Below are 23,327 nucleotides of genomic sequence, written 5' to 3'. Positions count from 1 at the left end.
AAGCAGGCTATAGCTGTAGCGCTATTGCCACCTGCTGAACAGTAAGAGAACAAGTAACAATTATTTAAAACTGTGGTAACGTTTCCATCATTTCATCATTTTAACATAAACCAGGGTATAATTTAAGAGAACACGATAAAGATGAGCAATGGTCTAATGTGCAGCCTCATCACAGGTTCAGGACCATTCAGGATGCAGGGTGGATAAATTAAATTTAAAAAGCTTTAACAACACTATTTCACTAATCTATAAAATAATTTATGATTTACTTATTTCTAGCTCTCCATCATAAAGGCTCTGGATGAACAGCAATATACTAATTATTCTAGCCTCCCTGTCCCTAATGTCTTAATGCCAGTTTGAATAGAAATATCTTTGTGAAAGTCCATACAGTTTTAAACCTTAAAAAAGGTTGTGTGTGTGAATACAAAACAATTACTAGTTTGCCAGTAAGCTTTTATAGAAAAGAACTAGATATGTGCCAGATTAAGTTACAGCATATATATTACCAGCTGGGGGAAATACAGCTAATTTAACAGCCTTTAGGGATTTTTAGCATTGTTTGGAGAAGAATATTGTGGTTACTATGGCTGCAATCATAAACTCCACTGGGAGTAAGCCTCATTTAACAAGACTTAACTTCTGTGTAAACATGGTTATGATTGTGCTATAAGCCATTTCCAAGATTTCAGGGTTTGTTTGGGTTTTTTTTTGGGGGGGGGGGAAACCCTTCATTTCAAAATATTTAACCAGAAGCACACATTTTCACATTTAGCATTTGATTTGTGACAAAAAATACAAGTTTATGGCACCCAAAACTTTCAGAATTTCAAGCTTCAGAAAAGAAACACCCCATATTTCTTGCCCTCCCACCTTTGTTGTTTTAGAAAGCTAAGTAAGTAAGCTTCAGTATAATGTGTAACAGTTCAGTACTACTTAAGCTGCAAATTTGTGCCTACCTACTGGGGAATTTGTTCCATTAAACTCAGTGAGACCCAGACATAGGTTTAGGTGAGACCAGGGATCTCCAACCTTTTTGGACTAGTAGGCGTATTTTAATTTTGTGAAATACAACATGGCTGCCATGAAGAACACGACATAATCCAAAATCAGAGAGAATACAGCCATTGCTGCTACTCCTGCCCACCCCACCCAGCAGACAACACCATGCTTACTACAGGAAGTCAAGCTATGTCCGATCACACAATATTGATTTCTCACCCACACACTCACATACACAATAATGCTGCTGCTGTCTAGTAAAAGGGAGCGTCCCCCAGTACCAGGAAAAATAATACAAGGTAGCCACACCACACTCACTGCACTTATACAGACCATGGACACACAAGCAGCTGCATCTTTTTCACTCATATGCACACACCACACACGTTGTTGTTGTTGTTTAGTCGTTTAGTCGTGTCCGACTCTTCGTGACCCCATGGACCAGAGAACGCCAGGCACCTCTGTCCTCCACTGCCTCCCGCAGTTTGGTCAAACTCATGCTGGTAACCTCGAAAACACTATCCAACCATCTCGTCCTCTGCCGTCCCCTTCTCCTTGTGCCCTCCATCTTTCCCAACATCAGGGTCTTCTCCAGGGGGTCTTCTCTTCTCATGAGGTGGCCAAAGTACTGGAGCCTCAGCTTCACAATCTGTCCTTCCAGTGAGCACTCAGGGTTGATTTCCTTCAGTATGGAGAGGTTTGATCTTCTTGCAGTCCATGGGACTCTCAAGAGTCTCCTCCAGCACCATAATTCAAAAGCATCAATTCTTCGGCGATCAGCCTTCTTTATGGTCCAGCTCTCACTTCCATACATCACTACTGGGAAAACCATAGCTTTAACTATACAAACCTTTGTTGGCAAGGTGATGTCTCTACTTCTCAAGATGCTGTCTAGGCCTGTCATTGCCCTTCTCCCAAGAAGCAGGCGTCTTCACACCATACACACACGTCACATAACCATCTCTCTCACACACAGAGATCAACTAGTCATGCCGCCTTCTCACTTCACATATATCTCCCTTGCATAGATGGCACATACCGTCTCCCTCCTCTCATCTCGCACTGACTCACATGTACATAAATCTGTCAGGGTGGAGGTAAAACACCAACATGGTAAAAGGTAAAGGTAAAGGGACCCCTGACCATTAGATCCAGTCATGGCTGACTCTGGGGTTGCGGCGCTCATCTCGCTTTATTGGCCGAGGGAGCCGGCGTACAGCTTCCGGGTCATGTGCTAACATGACTAAGCCGCTTCTGGCGAACCAGAGCAGTGCAGGGAAACGCTGTTTACCTTCCCGTTGGAGCGGTCCCTATTTATCTACTTGCACTTTGACGTGCTTTCGAACTGCTAGGTTGGCAGGAGCAGGGACCGAGCAACGGGAGCTCACCCCGTCTCGGGGATTTGAACCGCCGACCTTCTGATCGGCAAGTCCTAGGCTCTGTGGTTTCTCTGTTGTAATTTCTCCCACATACTGAGAATAATGGGGTTTGTACCTTTTGCCTAATATTTCAGGTTCTAAAAATGCTGGAAACTGGTGTTTTTTTAATGAAAGCTGGAAACCTACATATTATGGTTCATCCCAAAAAAGGCATCGAACCCCAGAGCCCTAGGCAGGTGACCCCTGGGCTAGACAGTGTCCTGTATCTTGTCAAATATAATTGGCTAAGAACCTTTGGTATTAGCTATGAATGTATATTATATCAAAGTGACAAATACTCGGGTTTTGAAAGTAGGAGGGTGCTACTAATTCCATCCACCCTGCAAAATCACCTCCTCCTCAGTTGTGCTGACCCAAAGTTTCTCCGACCTTTTCTAGCCATACTCTTCCCAAAGAAAGATCCCGGGAGGAAGTTTTTACAAGTGCTGCTACCTTTTATTATTGGAGATGCCCTCTACTATAGGAAGAACTCATTTTGTGCATCTGTACCAGAACCACAGAAGAGGAGTCTGAGCCCTACGAAAAGCCACAACTCCACATTTTTTTCCAAGCCGAAGCATGCAAGGTAATGGGAAAGCACAACACATTATTATTTAGTAATATCTTAAGGACTGTTCCAACTTTAGCTCGGGGAAATCAATATAGCCATTACTGAACATGTGTAGATGCCTAATAAGCCTGCTGTAATAGCTCACATACTTTATATCATGCATTATTATGTTCAGCTTGTTATTGATGTACCATATTATTAGCAGTATGTTAATTTCACCCGTGACCACCTCCAGCCTAGATATACCGGTAAATCTAATTTCATATGTGAATGCAAAACTCAATTTCCCTATCCTCTACGCAAAATAACCTCCCAAACCGAGTATTCCTCCAAACATTCAAAAGTTCACTTCCAATCACTTATTTTTCCCCAGTCGTGCAATCTTGAACAGCACTCACTAGGTAGATAAGTCCCCATTCGATCACTAGGGCTTACACCCGAGGAAGAGTGCGTAAAATCGGGCTGCAACTGCGAGCACACAGACGGATGAGTTGGGAAAGAGGAGCTTGCTGCTCCTGACGTCCAGGGCAAGCCTAAGCATGTTTGCTCAGGCGTAGGTCCTACTAGATTCAGTGGCGCTTACTTACTCCGAAGTAAGCAAGGCTGTTATCATACACCACCATCACTCGTCTAGCCAACTTCTGTCTGTCCTCCCAGCAGAAGTCCCGCTGTGTGCGGGGCCTCAGCTGGAATGAAAACGCAGAACCTCCATTCTCCGCGCCAATCCCGCTTTATATAGAGATAGGAAATTATAGAGGAGAAAAATCCCATTGTCAGGAGACAATTTTCAGGTTGCATTTCATGCTGTTTCGAATTCACAGGGCTGGAGTGCAGAACCTCGCAAGATCTTAAGGGAAGCGTGTCTCCTTCCCCGCCACTTCAAACAACAGCAAAACCCCAAAAGGTAGCATCAGACACCCCCCCTTTCAAAAGTTGGGAACGTAAGAGTCCTCAGGTCAAAGGCTTATATAAAATCCCATACCAGTGGCCAAACAACTAGATGCCTTCGATAACAACAGCAATAACAACATTTATACCCCGCCCATCTGACTGCTTTCCCCATGCCATTCTGGAGGGCTTACAGCATATATACACACACATCAAACAAGCCCACAAGCAAGACCTGCGCACAGGAGAAGCGCTCTCTATTTTTGCAGCTGCTTTCTGCCTCAGCTGCTGCGACAAACCAGAAACAAAAAGCGTCGTTCACAGCCCACGCAGAAGTCGGACATTGTTTGCGTGTGTGTGCGCGCGCGCGCCTCTATATATTATAAGTCTATGCATCAGCACGTGTGACGCAACCCCGCAATTACGGGCGTGGCTAGGGAGAGGGAGAGGAGGGAAGGGAAGTCGCCATTTTGTTTGTTTGCGGACGGAAGAAGACACGTTTATCCTTCGCAGCTCGCCGTTGAGCGTAAGTGGCGGAGGGACGGGAAGCGGCCTCTATCTATCTCTCTCTCTCCCCCCCCCTCTCTTTCTCTTTCTCTCTTTCTCGTTAGGCCCTTTGTAGGGGCGGGAAACCAGGTCCTTGTTTTGCTCTGTGGGGCTTCCATTCCTCTCACACTCCCCCCCCACAGTCGTTGGGATATAGGGAGTAAGAGGATGCAAGGTAGGGAATATTTTTTTACGCGTTAAAAGCCTGTTGTTGTTTTTTTAAGACCTCGCTTGGAGGGGCGGATTTGAGCTTCGGAGACGGAGGCCTCCAGCACTTCTTAACATGTAAACCTTCCCCTCACCCCCTAGACTTGTGCAGCCCTGGGGGGGGGGTAGGTGGGTGGGCAGGGCCGGATTTAGGTTTGATGAGGCCCTAAGCTACTGAAGATAATGGGGCCCTTTATATGTCCAGCTGTCCTTTGTCAACAACAAATTGTCGCTGTTTTTTGTGTTGAATATATGCTATATGGTAATTGATGGACCTAGTAGGTATATAAAGCCATTTGCACATAACAAAATATGTGATATTTTAGGGAGCAGACTAGCAAGTGGGGCCCATTACTTACATCATAGGAGCCTACACAACACAAAACACTGTTGCTGTATGTAGGTTTTATTTTATTTGTTTTTATCTTATATTTTGGAAATTTACATCCAGTTTAAATTTTTGGGCAGCCCCCAAGAGAGTGGGGCCCTAAGCTATAGCTTGTGTAGCTTATACATAAATCTGGCACTGGGCAGGGGGGAAGGACCCTTAAGCAGGAGAGCCTGAGGTCCCTCTCCTGATGAAATGTCCGCTCTCCTTGGATTGGGGACAGCAGTCTCTTCTGTGCGGTAGGATGCAAGCGTGGCTTCCAGAGAGTGGCAAAGCCCAGCATTTCTAGTTTTAGAATTAAGCCCTACCACGAAGAAGCAACACTTCTTATAGCTAATGCATATTTTACACAGACAGCCTTGATGGAAGCATTGGGTTCAGGGTGCACACAGAATAAAACACCCAATTAGTTTTGGAATAGAAAGCATGTTTTTTTTTCATAAACGTTGACGGATGTGACAGTTCAACCCGAGTGTTTAAACATGTGGAGCTTCCCATTAGAATTTATTTTAAAACATCCTGGAAGTGCAAACGAATAACTTTCTGACTATGGGAGAATACCTTTCATCACCAAGTGATCGTGGGCGCAGAAATGTAGGCTTGGGGGTGGTGTCATTTTGCAGGCCATCTAGTCCATCCTCCTGCTTCATGCAGGAAATTGAGTCCCAGAGCATTCTTAGTTGATAGCTGCATAGGTTATGTCTCAATCCATTTGGGATTAGTGGAGATACTAATCCCAGGCTTGAGAACGGCCCTCTTTTCACTTTAGAACTTCACCTACCGATTTTGAAACAGTCCTCCAAGAGGTTGGAGAATTTGTAGCTTTCTTGACACCACAGATATTCCAGGGTTGATGGGCTTATTGCTATCTGCTTCACACTCTTCTCGTGCCATTTTGAGTAACCCCAACAGCTCTTCCCTCCCCAACTCAATGTAAGCTGAAATGGCTATTTAAATGAGAGTCCAATTAACCAAAATACAGGAGCTCAAATAAAAGTGTCAAAATTTTTCATCCTGGTGGGAATGAAAATTTGGTTACTTATGTAAACAGCAGAGGGTAGGGAAGTGAAGTCGACCACGTGAACAGGGATTGTTTTGTCTTTAAAGTAAGCCCCCCTTTTTTTAGTATGTCCCACTTTTTAGAACAGGTTGGGAAGCTATATTGGATGGAATATTATACTCTGGTAATATTTTGATACGTATTTAATTAATGTCCTGTATGGATGTTTTAATCATGGAAATCTGACACAAATTATGATTGAGTTTGATTTGTTTGTGTTCCTAACTGTTTGCTGAAGCCTTGAGCGCTCTGCCTATGAGAATACCTATTTTATTTAAATATTTTTATGGTGCTTTCAGTCCCAAAATGCTTGAACTTTTCAGGTTTTATATAGATCTGTAATATAATATTGAGAGCTAACAGATGATGAAATGTTATCCAGCAAGGTGGGATTTAAGTTACACAGCTAACCTTCAAATGACTAATGCACAGTGAAACCTTAAAGCATATACCATATTTTTCGCTCCATAAGACACACTTTTCCTACTAAAAAGTAAGGGGAAATGTGTGTGCGTCTTATGGAGAGAATGCAGGCAGGAGAAGTGGCTCTTGCTGACTTTTCGGTGAGGTGGGAGAAGGGACCGTCCCACCTTCCGGCTCATTGGAAAGCCAGCAAGAGCCGTGTCTGCCGCTCTTGCTGGCTTTTTGGTGAGGTGGGAAAAGGGACTGACAGGCTTACTGTAATTCAAGCAAAGGGAGAGCCGTTTACACGTGTGTAAGCGGATCTTACTCTACTTGCTTTACAATGAGCCGGAAGGAGGGGCAGAGGGCAGCCCCTTCCACCCCTCCCCCCAGCTGACTATACCAGTAATTCAAGCAAAGGGGGAGCGGCTTACAGGGCTTCTGCCCTGGTGTCTCCTCCTCTTTTTGCTCCGGTTCCAGCAAGGCAAGGCAGCTGCCCACCACAGGCATGCACAAATGTGAGCTCTCCCTTCCCTCCCTCTTCCAACTTCAATAAAATATTGGGGGGGGGGGCAGGTAAGCCCCACCTCACATACCGCAATTCAGCCTTGTAGTTCAACAACATCTGGGGACCCACAGGTTGAGAACTGCTGCGGTCTCGACAAAGTGCATGCACATTATATGAATAACAATGCCCATCAACATGGGGGGGGGACTCCCTCAAATATTTAATGGGGGGCGAAGGCACCTAGGCCTCTAGGAGTTGGCTGCTATGCCTAAGACAATTCAAGAAAGTGATGCGTATGCTATAATATCAATAAACCTTTAGGGTGATACGGTATTTTTTTTTATACAGACTGTATGTTGGCTATGTTTACTGTGATGCCATTAGTTAAAGGTATGGTCAGCACTCAGTGGTAAACATTTGAGAAACCGTACATTACTGACAGTTTGTACATCACTGTATTTTCTTGCAGAAAACCTCCCCCATTCTGATAAGGATGATAAAGCAGAAAAGACTAGCATATAAGATTCCTTTTAAACTAGAGGTAGTAACATATGCTAAGGAGCATGGAAACAGAGCAGCGGAGAGACATTTTGGGTCACCTCCAACTGAAAAAATGATAAGAGAGTGGAGGAAACAGGAGGATCAGCTGCAAAAAGCAGATAAAAGTAAGCACACTTTTCGTGGAAATGCTGCAAAGAGGCCACAGTTGGACATGGCCATGAAAGAATGGATCAAAAATCACCGAAAGAATGGCTTCGCAGTCTCTACAAAAATGATAATATATGAAGCCAAACGCATTGCTGTAGAGAAAGGCATTCACGATTTTACTGGATCACCATCATGGTGCTACAGATTTATGAAGCAATATGGCCTTGCTATGTGCACCAAAACTAGAATTGCACAAAAAATGCCAGAAGAATATGAATCTAAGATTCTGTCTTTTCATAAATTTGTAATTGATGCTAGGAAGAGAAATGGATTTGAAATTGGCCAGATTTGGAACATGGATGAAGTTCCGCTAATCTTTGATGTGCCATCTAATAGGACTGTTGATCTGAAAGATATCAAAACTATCGCCGTGAAAACCTCAGGACGTGAGAAAACCTATTGCACAGTTGTGTTGTCTTGCTGTGCAGACGGCACCAAATTGCCACCCATGTTAATTTTCAAAAGGAAAACATTTCCAGAAGAAGTGATTCCACGAGGAATTGTTGTACATGTTCATGAGAAAGGATGGATGGACGAAAATGGAATGAGAGTATGGGTTGAAAAGGTGTGGTCCAAACGTCCTGGAGGGCTTTTGAAAAAACCTGCTTTATTAGTACTTGACCAGTTTAGAGCACATATTAGCGAAATTACAAAAAAGTGCTTTAAAGAAGTGAAGACTCATCTAGCTGTAATTCCTGGAGGTCTTACCAGCCAGTTGCAACCTCTCGACGTTTCCATCAACAAGCCATTTAAGGTCTTTATGCAAAAAGAACAGAACAAATGGATGGCTGCTGGTAATCATGATCTGACACCTACTGGACGAATGAAGGGGCCCACTGTCACTCAAGTTTGTGAATGGGTGAAAACATCATGGCACTCAGTGAAGGAGGAAATCATTATACAGTCATTCAAAAAATGTGGCATTAGCAATGCTTTGGATGGAAACGAAGATGGTATTTTATATCAAGATAGCGAAGAAAGTGATATCAGTGATTGTGAGCAACTGAGCTTCATAAATTCTGACTGTAGCACTGATGAGTTCTTAGGGTTCAAAGAAGACTAGAAAAGTACCCGAACCTTAAAGTCTCTCTTCATTTGTTAATGACAGTGATGATGGTTCTTAATGCCACTGTTGACTGCTGTTCACTTTATTTACATGGTTGTAATATGATTCTGATATACCGGTTGTTTATTAAATAGTTTAGTACAACATTTGATTCAGAATATTTTTTTTCTTGTTTTCCTCCTCTAAAAACTAGGTGCATCTTATGGAGCGAAAAATATGGTAACTTGATTCTTAAGAGGAAATCAGTGTGGGAGGGTAGTTTCACAACCAATTTGACACATATATAGTATATCAATCAGATTTAACAATGGATGAAGAAAATAGCTATTTCATCTATAAGTATTTCTATTCATAAAACATAATGGGGTATGATATGCAGTTCCATTTCTTAAATACTCTTGGTTCTATTCTCTAAGTAAATATTTCTAGTCCTTGTGATTGCAAAGTTTGAAATACACTAGTCTTGATTGTTTTGTACAGTTGTACCTCTGGTTGCGAACGGGATCCGTTCCGGAGCCCCGTTTCCAACATGAGCAGAATGCAACGCAAGTCTGCACGTGCATGGGTTGCGATTCGCCGCTTATGTGCATGCACATGGCGTCATTTTGTGCCTCTGCACATGTGCGAGTGGTGAAACCTGGAAGTAACCCTTTCCGGTACTTCTGGGTCGCCGTGGGACGTATCTTGAAAGAATGTACCATGAAGCGGACATAACAAGAGGTATGACTATATTCGTTGGTCTTGCCTTATGAGATAGATAATGTAACCTAGGTCCAAGTGAAACAAGGGCAGGGATACCAGAGCAACAAGATGGGGCAGCTGAAAATAGTCTGTATTGATGATATATTCTCACCCCACACTTGTTTTATTTCTTCACATTTTCAGTTGTAAATGCCTTTCACAGACTAAAGTTATTTCACAACCCAATCTTTGTATGTTCACTCAGAAGCCCGTTCCACTGTGTACTATGGGACTTACTCCCAAGTAAGTGTGCACAGGTGTGTGCTATCTAGGCGTTAGCCCTGTTTAACATCTAAATAAACACGTGCAGGAGGGGATTGTTAATCTCTCATCTTTATTTTCTCATTGAAATGTAACCTTTTTGCTTTGGTATATTTTCCTGTGTTAGATGAAGCACTCAAAGCCAACGCAGTGCTCTGGGCAGGGTGAAAGAAGGAGCTGGGATGAAGAAAAGAGCACACATAGCCAAAAGCGCAGGCGGAAGTCACATAGCAGTGAAAGAGAAGGCAGATGCTATAAATCACTTAAAAGTGCCAACAGGTAAATGACTCTTGACTTAATGATCATCTAATGATCATCTAACTAGATGTAACTTAAATCTTTTATTGATTTACATTTGTCGTTTTTAAGTTTTCATATTGCAGTTACAATCAGAGTTTTTCACTGGTAGTTCACTTAAAAATGAATAATAGTTGCTGTGATGTTATTCATTATTTCTTTCATCTTGAGAGTATGGAAATGAGCAAAAGCTTTTAAAGCACTATTTAAGAAGGTATTTGTGGTCCAGATTGCTTTCAGATATATCTGTGTGTGCACACACATATGTGTAGTTATGTGTATATGTAGACAGTGCCGTATTAATACATCAGTATATATATATAGATGAAATGTGATTCATTTCTAATCCGTGCTTTCTCCCTCCATGCTTTCTGCCTGAAATTGCTGCAGCCATCTCTCTTGCTCACTGATTTGTCTGATCTATCTCCCTCCCCCAGTGATTTCTGCCCACCAGCAAAACACAAATAAGGAAGTGGGCAGACTCTCATTTGGTTATCTGATTCAGCTATTTGTGTAGTGAGGTTTTGATATAATACTTTGTGTTTGGATAAGTTGAGATTTTGGAGAAAGTGTTCCAATAGTGGGACCTTTATGTTTACTGATATAAATAAAAGTCCAATTTGACTCTGACTTGTTTTCTGCACTGCTTTGTATGGGTGCTTTGTATGGGTTTCTGAAGTCAGGCCCTTTGAATTGGTAGCTATTTTGCTCTAGGCCTTCACTATTCACCTAGCTCTTGACTGTTGTTAGTTTTGAATGTAACTTCATGAGATTTAGTGTTATCAGCAAGTGAGATAGAGCAAGGCTGATGAATAATAAAGCTGTCCTGAGAAAGCAGTCATTGCCTTTGAAGAAGAGGCAGTTTATGACTTTCTTGTGAATCCAAGTGATGCATTGAATTAGTGATTTTCCTTTTGGGAGCACTCCATACTTGCACAAGTTATTTAAACGCAGGTTTTCATATTGTTGCAACGTACATGGGAAAGTTTACTAGACTTTCTTGAAAATCTAGCAGGAAGGGTGTAATTCTTGTGATGAGCTCAAGATAATAAGTGTCTTAGTATACTTTTAATTTATTTACATTTTGATGGTGGGTAGATTTATGTTTCATCAAGATTTTTTTTTAAAAAGTTGAAAAAAATAAATTTTATTTGTTTTCAGCAGCTACTTGGAAGATAGATCCATAACTAAGAGAGACCGTCATGACCGAAGATATGTTGAGGAGTATATAAATGACTTCCGTGATGTAGATGACTATAAGCATTGCAGAGAGTATGAAAAGAGTCGCCAACATCATTTTAGCAAATCCTCTGGTCAAAGTGGGAAAAGTAGTCATAAAAGAAAGCATAAGAAACATGACCCCCATGACAGCTTGTATTCGGTATGCATACTTTAAAAATGTATTAACAATGTATTAGTGTTTTAAGTTTCTTCACGGAGTATCAGATTCTCTGAGTATCAATATTTAAAAAGTTTCAGTTACCTGAGCTACAATTAAACGTGGGTTCTCTTAATCTGCTTTAAATATATACATAGCATGTATTCAGACATTTGAAAATGTTTACATAGTGAGTGGTGCCAACCACATGAGTTTTTGTCTGAAGTTTTCAAAAACTTGAATGATTTCTTAGTTGAGCTGGTAGAGAGAAGCAGTCAAGTGCTGTTCTTATTTGAATGAGTTTTATATCCTTTTGAAGCCACTCTTTCCATCCCATCTCCAAAGACACAGAAGGTATTAATTTAAATGGAATTAGGCTGTGAAAAAAGTCTAATGAATTCAGCATGTTTCTATTCAGTAGTTTAGTTCAGTCCCATGCAAATTTTGATCATTCACTGATCTGTCAGAAAGCATTCCCTCTACCAATTAGCAAGGAAAGGAGTTTGGATTTTCCAGAAACAGTATGACACTGCTGATGTCTACATTCAAATTTAGGATTATTATGGTTTAAATAGTATTTGTACTACTGAATCAATACACTCAGAATATTAGATTGCAGACTGCATTTCATGAAGTATAAATATTTTCCCTTTAGCTTTTTGAAATATGGAAGAAAAATTGCTTTGAAGTTCTGCTTTTTTAATAATAATTATTTTAAAATACTTTGCTAGATATTCAAGGAGATCAGACCTAGTTATTTCAAAAAAGTAGACACAAATGACAAAATCTTTTCAAATAGCAAAAGTAAATATTTACATTGCAAATTTAAATTTTAGTCTTCAATTAATCCATAATTTGAGAACAAAATTGTGTTGTGTTTCTGTTGTCTTACTACTCTTAAATATTTATCTGAAAATCTGTTCCTTGCCATGTTTTTCTTCTGTAACATAAACTGTGCCCTGTGAATTTCTGGGGACTGAATTTGAAATTGCTCCTGCCAACTGTTCGTGGCCTGGTGCGTAACTGAATGCCTGAATATCCCCGCTGAATGAATTGCGTATTCTACCCTGAATTCACTCTGATATATTGATTGGCTGGACGATCTTGGTGCCGTTTCCAGAAGAGTCACCGAAGGAAAAGATCCAGGAGTGTAGAGGATGAGGAGGGTCACCTGATCTGTCAAAGTGGAGACGTACTAAGAGCAAGATGTATAGAATATTTTTCAACCCTTTTTTAAAAAATATCAGCAAAAAATCTGTTTAGACTAGTATGTTAGAAGAGGAGTAGGGGTGGGGGGGATAAAAAATCTTCATTGCCCTCCCTTGTCTTTTCTTTTGTCTTTGTATTATTTTACATTTCTTTTCATTTCTGTATTCTTAAATATTGCTATTCAATGCTACAATAGTAAATGCAGCTTAAGTTTAGACTGATAGCTAGATAGCTGTTTCATGACACCTATCCAATAAAATAATGTTTTCAAAGGCAAACACTAAGTTAATGTTTTTACTACGACATGCTTAACAATGTTAATCTTTGTTCAGTTACTTAGATAAAAGCTTTGGTTTATTTTTTAGATGAAATTATTTCAACTTTAGGGGAAGGTGCTTTTGGAAAAGTGGTAGAATGCATTGATCATCACATGTAAGTATGCAATGTTTTCAATAGTATCTCTGAAACAATGTTTTCCATCTGAAGGTAGAAATCCAATGTACATGCTATCCAATGTACATGAAGTTTTGTGAGACTTAAGAACAGAAAATTAGACAATAATATTTCTGTAATACAGTATTTTGAAATAAATAACAGGTGCATTTCAACAAACACACCATCCCCAGTAAGAAGCAGTTCTCCCCACCAACAGCTGTTTTTTCAACTCTCCTTGTGGGCATCTGGGTGCACCTGGCTTTAATTTGTGTAATGCAACTTTCAATCATACTTGGGCTAATAGTAGAAGTTATTTTATTCTTAACATTAATAATTAGATGCTCACTGCAGTTGCTATGTTCTTCTGTGAACGTGTACAACAAATAAAACGGATGATAGCACAAAGTTGTTAGCTTTTTTGTCTCAAAAATAAGTGTTATAATAAGTGTAAAATAACTATGAGTTACCGATGCATCCAGTTTACAATAGAATGCTTGACACTTGGTTGAAAATGGGCAAATTTAATTGACAGTATTTTACTTTACTCCATAGGAAAGGGATGCATGTAGCTATAAAAATTGTGAAAAGTGTTGGTAGATACCGAGAAGCAGCTCGTTCAGAAATTCAGGTATTGGAGCACTTAAATGCCTTGGATCCTGGCAGCAGATTGTAAGTATAAGCTAGAATGAAAGCATTATTTTAAACAGTATTCAATTGCCAATTGTTTTTATTCAGTTATTGTTCTGGTTGCTTTCTTTTTTTCCTAGCTGTTGTGTACAGATGCTGGAATCGTTTGAACATCATGGCCATGTTTGCATTGTATTTGAGCTGCTGGGACTCAGTACTTATGACTTTATTAAAGAAAATAGCTTTTTGCCTTTTCCTATTGAACTTATTAGGAAGATGGCTTATCAGATTTGTCATTCTATAAACTGTAAGTACGTTTTAAAATTTAAAGAATTTTTCCATAACCTAAAATTATAGGCATTGATTTGAGTTTTGCGTTCCTACTTTCTCTCTCTCTTTTTTTTTTTTTGGCAGTCTTGCATCACAATAAGTTGACTCATACAGATCTGAAACCTGAAAATATTTTATTTGTAGAATCTGATTATATAGTAAAGTATAATTCTAAAATGGTAAGTTCACTTGCTTTAAGACTTCTTCCCAGTGGGCTGTTTCTACTTTTTTATGGTCAACCATGCCATATACAATTTCTAAGTTTTGCTCGCATCAAGCAGCCTTTACCATAACACAAGATGTATTCAAGTGCATATTCAGGTATTCTACTTAAGTACTTTGTGGCTGCTAAGACCAAAATCTATTGATAAATGATAGTAAAGGCCTTGAACAGAAGATCAGTCATTTTTTCACATTTATGTGAAGATGCAGCAGATGTGCTGATGACAAAGCAAACCAGTACTTGTACTACTAATTGTTATGTTGATGTGGTTTCTCACAAGGCTTATGGATATAGTATAATTAAGGAACTGTGAAACTATGGATTTGGATTTCCTATGTAAAAATTAGTTCACCTAGGTTAGCTGTTGTATCATTGCTCTTAATATGAAAAGCATGGCTTGTTAAACTACATTTGCCTTAGGTAATTATAGAGGCTTCCCCCACTCCCAAATAGGAAGAAGAAGATTTTGCCAATTCCATGTGCATGAACAGTAGACCCAGAACGGAGTAAATCTGCAGAAAGCATGATTTGTTAAGTCTTTGTGTTAATAATGAGATTCAACTTCTTTTTTAAAAATAATGATGTTCATTTTGACTTTGTTACAGAGGAGGGATGAACGGACACTGAAAAATACAGATATTAAAATTGTAGACTTTGGAAGTGCAACATATGACAATGAACATCATAGCACTTTAGTGTCTACAAGGCACTACAGAGCACCTGAAGTTATATTAGGTTAGTAGAGAATTTTCCTGGAAATGTAACAATTCAAGGAAACATATTTAAATAATATTTATATAATTTAAACATTTGAAAAATTACTTTTAATATTCATGTATAATATTACTGCTTAGTTGTGTTCCATAAAAGTGGAGGAAAATAGTAAATCTAAGAATGGTGGATGGTTTATGAAATAACCTCAAGATTGTTCAGGAGATGGCTTTCTAGTCTGGATTGAATTTTCAACTAACTAATGTTTTGTGAATTGTGTTATAGCCCTTGGGTGGTCCCAACCCTGTGATGTCTGGAGCATAGGGTGCATTCTGATTGAATATTACCTTGGTTTTACAGTCTTTCAGGTATGTGTATGTCATTTTTATTTAGAACTTTTCACTTGAGTTGCAGTTCAAAATCTGGTTTAAAATATATGTTAATGCTTTCATTTGATTTTTGGCATTTCTACAAGTATGTAGAGTTGAAATGCTCGAAATATTAAATGCACCCTAGTCCTGCAAATGTATCATAACACACTAACATTTAAAGACTTTGGCTGAGATTGTTTGGAGAACAAAGTTACTTTGTAAAATGTGTGGAAAGAGTTTGAGCTGCATCCATTAGAGCCACTCAGCTGACGGTAAGGTCTCCACCTGCAGATCAGGGAAGGAAGTTTTCAGCTCTTACCCCAGGGTCTCCCTTAAATCCTCCCCTGACAGTCCCCAAACCCTCTGGAGCAGATTTAGGGTGGGCTGTGAAGTCAGAAGGGTGCAATCGCCAAAAATTGCACCCCTTTCTGTTCGGTTTAAGGAATCTGTACCATTAACTGAGTGTCACTGTTGGATACAATCCAGTATATTTATGGTATACTTGTCGATAACATCTTTGGAGGGACTGCACACTTTTTGGTATAATGTAGATCTGGGACACGGGTGGCGCTGTGGGTAAAAGCCTCAGCGCCTAGGGCTTGCCGATCGAAAGGTCGGCAGTTCGAATCCCCGCAACAGGGTGCGCTCCCGTTGCTCGGTCCCAGCGCCTGCCAACCTAGCAGTTCGAAAGCACCCTCGGGTGCAAGTAGATAAATAGGGACCGCTTTCTAGCGGGAAGGTAAACGGCGTTTCCGTGTGCAGCTCTGGCTCGCCAGAGCAGCGATGTCACACTGGCCACGTGACCCGGAAGTGTCTCCGGACAGCGCTGGCCCCTGGCCTCTTGAGTGAGATGGGCGCACAACCCCAGAGTCTGGCAAGACTGGCCCGTACGGGCAGGGGTACCTTTACCTTTACCTTTTTATAGATCTGAAACTGCTGCACATTACTGGGGCTTCTATCGTGCTTATGCCAGAATTCTTTCTGTTATCAATTTTTATGGGCCAGAACAAGGATATGCTATTCAAGGACCTGCTGTTATTTCTGTTGGTCATTGCTGGACAAACAGTTGCTCAGCAGTAGAAGTTTCTGAACACTTGGGACTTACTGTGTGTATTAGAAATGTCTGGTTGGTGGTGACAGCAGAAAAACTGACACATAAGAGACAAGGAAAAACCACAGCCTTTTTATGCCACTTGTTGGATATTTATTACATCTGCTTCTAACAACAGCCTGCAAAAAACACAGTTTCAGTTAATTTCAGTTATTTGGGAAGTTTAATGTTTTTCTGACCTCATTTGAGACTTAATTACAAATTTCATTTCTCTGTATGATCTTGATTATACCAAAACAAAAAAAATTCCTTCCAGTAGCACCTTAAAGACCAACTAAGTCAGTTCTTGGTATGAGCTTTCGTGTGCATGCACACTTCTTCAGATTCTTCAGTATCTGAAGAAGTGTGCATGCACACGAAAGCTCATACCAAGAACTGACTTAGTTGGTCTTTAAGGTGCTACTGGAAGGAAATTTTTTTGTTTTGACTATGGCAGACCAACACGGCTACCTATCTGTAACTTGATTATACCAGTTCTTTTTTCTGTTTTCTTTATTCTGTATTCTTTGGTTTGTTTCCTTCTGGTGTTCCATAAAGCTGAAAACCTGAGCGGTGGGTGGGAATGTTATACTTAGAAGATTAACAACACTGAGTTAGAGGGGGAAAACAACGCCTCTATACCACTGTATAAATTTTAAAAATCATGTTTATGGGCAAAGTATATTTTGATTCTAACTTCAGCAGTTGGTAATGTGACAAAGAATAAATATTGCATACATTCAATTCCTGCCCCTCCCCTTTCCAGACACATGACAGTAAGGAACATCTGGCAATGATGGAGAGGATACTAGGACCTTTACCCACACACATGATTAAAAAATCAAGGTAAATTTATTTTAAATTGTATAAATGTTCTATATAAGTGGTTAAAAATATGCTTTGTTTTCTGTTTTTGCAAACTACTTAAGCCTGAAGTTATAATTGTATATGCCACTTACACATTCTGCAGTTAAGAAATTAAACTGAACAAAAATTTCCATTTCGTTGACTGTTGGAATTCTTACATGATTTTGTGATTGTTATTACATGAAAATGCTAAGAACAACAGGAGACACCAGTAGTTATTATGAAACAAGGGGTGTTGCTCTGTCCAATTGAAATTTATCACTTCAATCCTGTTGAGCTACAACATATATAATGGATCTGAATATGTACTCTGGGCTCTCCCTCTCTTTCTCCCCTGTATTTGAAATTCGCAGTTGATTTTAGCAGCAGCTGTTTAATTTCATTGTTTGACTTGTAGAGACCAAAGTGGTAGGGAAGCTCTCTCCCCCCCCCCCCTGCTCTATATTGAGATGCTGCTGTAGGATTTCTAGACCTTCCTCTTGGCTTCCTGAGGAGGAGAAACAGCAGAGTAAGACCAAGCAGAAGGGTGATGGGGAAGTGAGGAAATATGCTTAAGAGATGAAAGAGCACAGGGGAGCTTAGGTAAGAGACTTGCAAGGATGGACACCCATTCTTTGAAGCTTGCATTTAAGCTGCTAGATTTAAGACTGATATCCTATGTACACAGTGGAATGCATCCACTGATCTCAGTGGGACCTGCTTCCAAGGACACGTGAAGTAGCAATGGCCACAAAGCTGACAGTGGTCAGATTGTTCAGAGGAAGAACTTTTGAAACCTTAGAAACTATTGTCGGGAAAAGATCTGATGAAGATTATACCTGTCAGGATGTGTAAAGGAAGTGGCCCAGAGCTCACAGAAATGGTGAGAGAAAGGAATCAAAGAGAATCAGCTGGAAATTAAAAATATCTCAAGGACAAGGGGAAGAAGGCTGCACTTCAACAACTAAAAAAGAAAGGATATATTTCATGTAGCTTTTTTGTATACAGGAAACGTTACTTCCACCATGACCAGTTGGACTGGGATGAACATAGTTCTGCAGGTCGCTATGTTAGGAGGCGGTGTAAACCACTAAAGGTAAGAGAGTACTATTTTCTTCCCTCTACTTGATTCTGGAATCCAAAGAGATGTATCTAAAGTTTCTTTCTCTTTTTCCAGGAATTCATGCACTGTCATGATAAAGACCATAAAAATCTTTTTGACCTTATTCGTAGGATGTTGGAGTATGACCCTGTCAAGAGAATTACTCTAGATGAAGCCCTGGAGCATCATTTTTTTGACCCTTTAAAAAATAGATAAACTCATTTGATCTGTTTTCCTCCAACGAGACAATAAGACTGTGTCAGTTAACAACATAATGTGAGAAGATGTAAATAATAAATTATTTTTTCAATTTATTTTGTAAATATTACCATAAATTTTTTGTATCGATGCTGTGGCTCTCTTGTTGAACAGTTGTGGTATTACTGATCATGGATGCATTAATGTACACATTAAATTTTTTCATTTTCTACAAGTGATTGCACTTTTTTGAATTGATATTTTGAAGACTGTAACATGGTTAAACATTGTTGGACCATTTTAGTACCGAGTGTTTTTGGGACTGAAGTCAGTGTTTGGGAAAGGTCCTTTTTTAGGCTCAATGTTTCCTTAAATTGTTGTATTTAGGCAGGTTTAAAATTTTATTAACCTTTTAAAATACTACAGTATTTGAAATGAGATCTAGTTTGATTGCCTGCCTGCCATTTTATTTTTCAGAATATATTTACCAGCCATTTTAATTAATGAGTGCATTGTTTCCCCATTTGTATTAAGTTGATTTGTAAAATCTACTTTATTTCATTTGGGAGGGGAGATATTAAAGACAGTTGAAAAGTAAAAGCATTGTATTAATTGGGTGAAATCCAGTGTTGTTCATGTGTGAGCATTCACACTTCCATTCATGTAATGGGACTTACCCTTTTTCTTCATGCCTACAGAATCAGCTCCACAGGAATCTGATCCTCTGGAGCAGATTTGGTGGGGTCAGCTGCAGGGGGGGGGGAGGAAAGTCCAGTTGTGCAAGCAAAACTTCACTTGTCCACTGTTGGATTTCACCAGTTATCCTTATGAATGTGATTGTTTATGGTAGGCAGATTGTGCTCTTGGTGCTTGAATATTGGGGGTGTGGATAAAAAGCCATGCTTTACCTTTGCCAAAAATTGCTAGATAATTCTACTTCCTGGTCTGCTAAAGAGACCAGAAATTGCAGCTAGCGATATTATTCACATTTTCATTATCAACTTTAAAGTAGCATGTGTCTCAGCATTGAATCTTTTAATATTATATTTAAGGTCTGTTACAGCATTTGGATTTATGTAATGAGCCTTGTAACATGATGTTTAACATCCTGTATAGTAACTTCAATCCAAGGAAAAGTATTAATAAATGTACTTACTACATGTATAGCCTGTTCTTCACCAAGATCAGTGTACATAGGATTCTTCTTATTCTCACAACAGTCCTGTGTGGTAGGATAGTCTGAGAGATGGTAACTAGCACTCAGTGATGTTAACAAAAGAAAATGTCAGGGAATGTGTATTGTCGCAATCCAGATGGGGTTAGCAAATCACCCAATTGCCCAGTCAAATGATATTATTTGGTTGTCATTGTGTAGGTGACAGCTTGGTATATGACTTGTAGCAAGAATAAGAAGTGAGGGATTCTTTTCTCCAACTGTGCAGATGTCAGGGGGCAAACCTGGAAGCACAGGAATACATTTCCTGCTGCCCACCTGCTGTAATTACAATAATCTCCAACTAAAGAGGAAGATGGGATGCGGGTGGTGCTGTGGGTAAAACCTCAGCGCCTAGGACTTGCCGATCACGTGGTCGGCGGTTTGAATCCCCGCGGCGGGGCACGCTCCTGTCGTTCGGTCCCAGCGCCTGCCAACCTAGCAGTTCGAAAGCACCTCTGGGTGCAAGTAGATAAATAGGGACCGCTTACCAGCGGGAAGGTAAACAGCGTTCCGTGTGCTGCGCTGGCTCGCCAGATGCAGCTTGTCACACTGGCCACGTGACCCAGAAGTGTCTGCGGACAGCGCTGGCTCCCGGCCTCTAGAGTGAGATGAGCGCACAACCCTAGGGTCTGGCAAGACTGGCCCGAACGGGCAGGGGTACCTTTATCTTTAAAGAGGAAGACAAGTAGTCATCCCTGGGCAAAGGTCAATACCTATCAGTTAGTGGCTCCTCCTTGCTGCAGGAACCAGCGAGTACACCTTTTGTTGATCTATCCAAGCTCCAGTGAGGAGTTAGTAGTGTTTGAAAATACTGAAAGTACTATGTGCAGTAAAGTACAAAAGATACTGCTGCAAATGAGACAATGCATTTTGGAAAGTTATGAAAAGCTAAAACCTAATTAGATTTTTAAAATACTTGATGGATTAATTAGCCTTTTAAAAAACTGGTCAAATGTCCAATAGTAGCAAATTGATACAAGCTTCATATGTAGGGGGTGAAAGAATATGTCCCTGAGTGGAAGTGCCTTTAAATACCAATGGGAAATGAGGCTGCCTGTGCTGTCCTACTACATATTATAGAAGCACAGGTGAGTTGTCTTTGTAGGTTGGTAGTTTACATTTTAATCTGAGGTGGGGGTGTGGTATTTCATCCTGGTAAACATAGCATAACATTTAAATTTACTTAAGAGCCCAGAGCAAAGGAACATGTATTCTTCCAGATGTTGGGTTTCAGCTCTCATCAACCTCATCCAGCTTGGCCAGTGGTCAGGAATGATGGGAGTTCTCGGTTAACATCATCCGGAAAATGATCCACAGGTTCCCTGGATTAGATGATCAGTCACTGGATATGTACCATGCCTTTTTGTTAACTGATCTATATAGAGCCTGATGGGGGGATCCCCAAATTTACAAATTTAGTCATTTACAAACATAATTTGAGGGATCATTTAGGTGGAAGTATATTGCAAGTAAAAAGGTAGGACTATTACAGACTAAAAGTAAAAATATCCTGAGATTATTTTGTATCCATTTATTCACTAAAGTCTATTTGGAAATGCTCTCCTTTTTGAATTTGTCAGGTGTGTCTGCATGGAAAACAACATTGTAAGTGTTTTGGGTTTTTTTAGATTAAACTGAATTACTAATACAGTGGTACCTTGGGTTACATACGCTTCAGGTTACAGATTCTGCTAACCCAGAAATAGTACCTCGGGTTAAGAACTTTGCTTCAGGATGAGAACAGAAATTGTGCTCTAGCGGCGTGGCAGCAGCTGCAGGATGCCCCATTACCTAAAGTGGTGCTTCATGTTAAGAACAGTTTCAGGTTAAGTACGGACTTCCAGAATGAATTAAGTACTTAACCCGAGGTACCACTGTACACATTTTAATTGGAAGTGCTTGAAGTAGGCGTGTATTGGGTGTTAGGAGAGTGGTAGTATCTCTGGTGGGTGACACAACATGCGCCTTCTGGGATAATTTGCCCACCTTTGGCCCCTACCCTGTACTCAAGTCTCCATGTGTGACAGTAATGTCCCCTGAGAAACAGCTTTGACAGGCCGGCTAAACTAGATGAGGGTAGCCAATGGGTCTCAAACTCTTGGTGAGGTAGAGACTTCCCCTGCATGCAAAGACAGGCTCTGGTGGATTGAGCAGATGAGACCAATAGTGGGTCCAACGATCAAGAAGACAGTTTTTGTGTGTGCTGTAGAGGGAAGTGAGGGGCAGATGGGGCTTGTCAACCTGGGAAGGTAGCCCATCTAGGAGAAGGAAAACACTGATCTTAAACCTTCACTGCCTTGTGGGACATCTTTGGGAGAAGAAAAGGCTATGGAGTAAACCCTACACAAATCCAGAGTGAAATCCCTAAAACGGTTGGATAGTGCCTTGTACGCCTCCTGAGAACTGCAGCCAAGCTGGTGCCAAATGTTTTGCTCTGTTTTATTTTGGGCCAGGCTGGGGTGTGGGGGCCTTGTAGTGTGGACAGCACAGGAACTTCTATACACACTGTCCAGGTTTGTGCCCTGGAAAGATCACTTCGGAGCTGCTAACGCAGCCATTTGACTTCACCCCTGGAGGCGCACTGTCTCTAGAGACAGATGGATACCAACAATAGCTTGAAGTGGACATGACAAGCGTCTTGCTGTAAAAATGGATATCAACAGTCCGGTTTGGCAGTTTTCTATTTAAACATATTTATGTTTGTAGTATTAACTCTCTCAGAAATGGAGGGTAGGGGGTAGAGTTATAAGAATATTTGTTTAGGAGTAGAGAATAAAAGACAATTTTTCTCAAGACATTTTGAACATATTTGCAATTTGGACATTCTTTTTCCATTAGGTGGCACTATATGCTAGTACTTAAAACACAATAAATTCTGAACTGTTGCGTTATTCTGCTTTCCATTTCCAGCCTTTCCTCTGAGGAGCTCAGGGTAGTGTACATACAGTCCTTCCACTTAACATCTTACCTTGCAAAACCTTGTGAGGCAGGTTAGACTGAGAGATGGTGACTGGCCCAAGGTCACCTTGTAAGGTTTATGACTGAGGATTTGAACCCTGGTCTCCCAAGTCCAACACACCCTAACCATTATATACAGGGTTTAGAACTGGGGCTAGCAGCCAACACAGAACCAGAGTTTTCTATTGCTATGTAGCCAGGATAGTAGTATATGTTAAGAGCTTCCATGCTGAGCTGCTATCCGCAAGAGACTTAGGCCCCATCTCTACTATCCATTTGAAGCAGTACCATCCCTTCCCCCAAACGGTGGTTTCTTAAAGGTGCTGAGAATTGTTAGAAGGCCCTACATTCCCCTCACAGAACCATAATTTAATCCTTCTTCCCAGGAAACTCTGGGAAGTGTAGTTCTCTGAGGGGAGTAAGAGTATCCTAACATGTCTCAGCACCCTTAACAAACCACAGTATGATGCAGCTTAAGCGCAGATGGGACCAAAGGTGCTAGAGTCTCACAATCTGCTTGAATGCCATTTCCTTTGTTTTCCTTTCCCTGAGTAGCCCACATAAAATAAC

At 40.5% G+C, this 23,327-nt stretch overlaps 1 protein-coding gene across 3 annotated transcripts; it reads left to right on the top strand.

Annotated features, from left to right (window-relative positions):
• The first annotated feature begins 4,285 nt into the window (after positions 1 to 4,285).
• CLK4 (CDC like kinase 4) lies at positions 4,286 to 18,818 on the top strand. 3 transcript variants are annotated; one of them, XM_083728569.1, is made up of 14 exons: positions 4,328 to 4,405; positions 7,460 to 9,484; positions 9,894 to 10,045; positions 11,225 to 11,444; positions 12,562 to 12,649; positions 13,016 to 13,082; positions 13,638 to 13,754; positions 13,853 to 14,019; positions 14,127 to 14,221; positions 14,871 to 15,000; positions 15,262 to 15,344; positions 17,204 to 17,283; positions 18,292 to 18,379; positions 18,461 to 18,818. In XM_083728569.1, exons 3-14 carry the CDS (start codon positions 9,894 to 9,896, stop codon positions 18,599 to 18,601), a joined length of 1,428 nt encoding a protein of 475 aa, XP_083584695.1. In that variant the 5' UTR covers positions 4,328 to 4,405; positions 7,460 to 9,484; the 3' UTR covers positions 18,602 to 18,818. The 3 variants fall into 3 exon arrangements, with proteins under 3 accessions (XP_083584696.1, XP_083584695.1, XP_083584697.1); XM_083728570.1 differs by lacking the exon at positions 7,460 to 9,484 and having other exon boundaries at positions 4,286 to 4,405; positions 11,228 to 11,444; XM_083728571.1 differs by lacking the exon at positions 7,460 to 9,484 and having other exon boundaries at positions 4,341 to 4,405.
• Positions 18,819 to 23,327: the final 4,509 nt, after the last annotated feature.

Source organism: Podarcis gaigeae (genome assembly GCF_964106915.1).
Source record: "Podarcis gaigeae genome assembly, chromosome: 2".
NCBI lineage: Eukaryota > Metazoa > Chordata > Lepidosauria > Squamata > Lacertidae > Podarcis > Podarcis gaigeae.
This window is presented reverse-complemented; position numbering and strand designations above follow the sequence as displayed.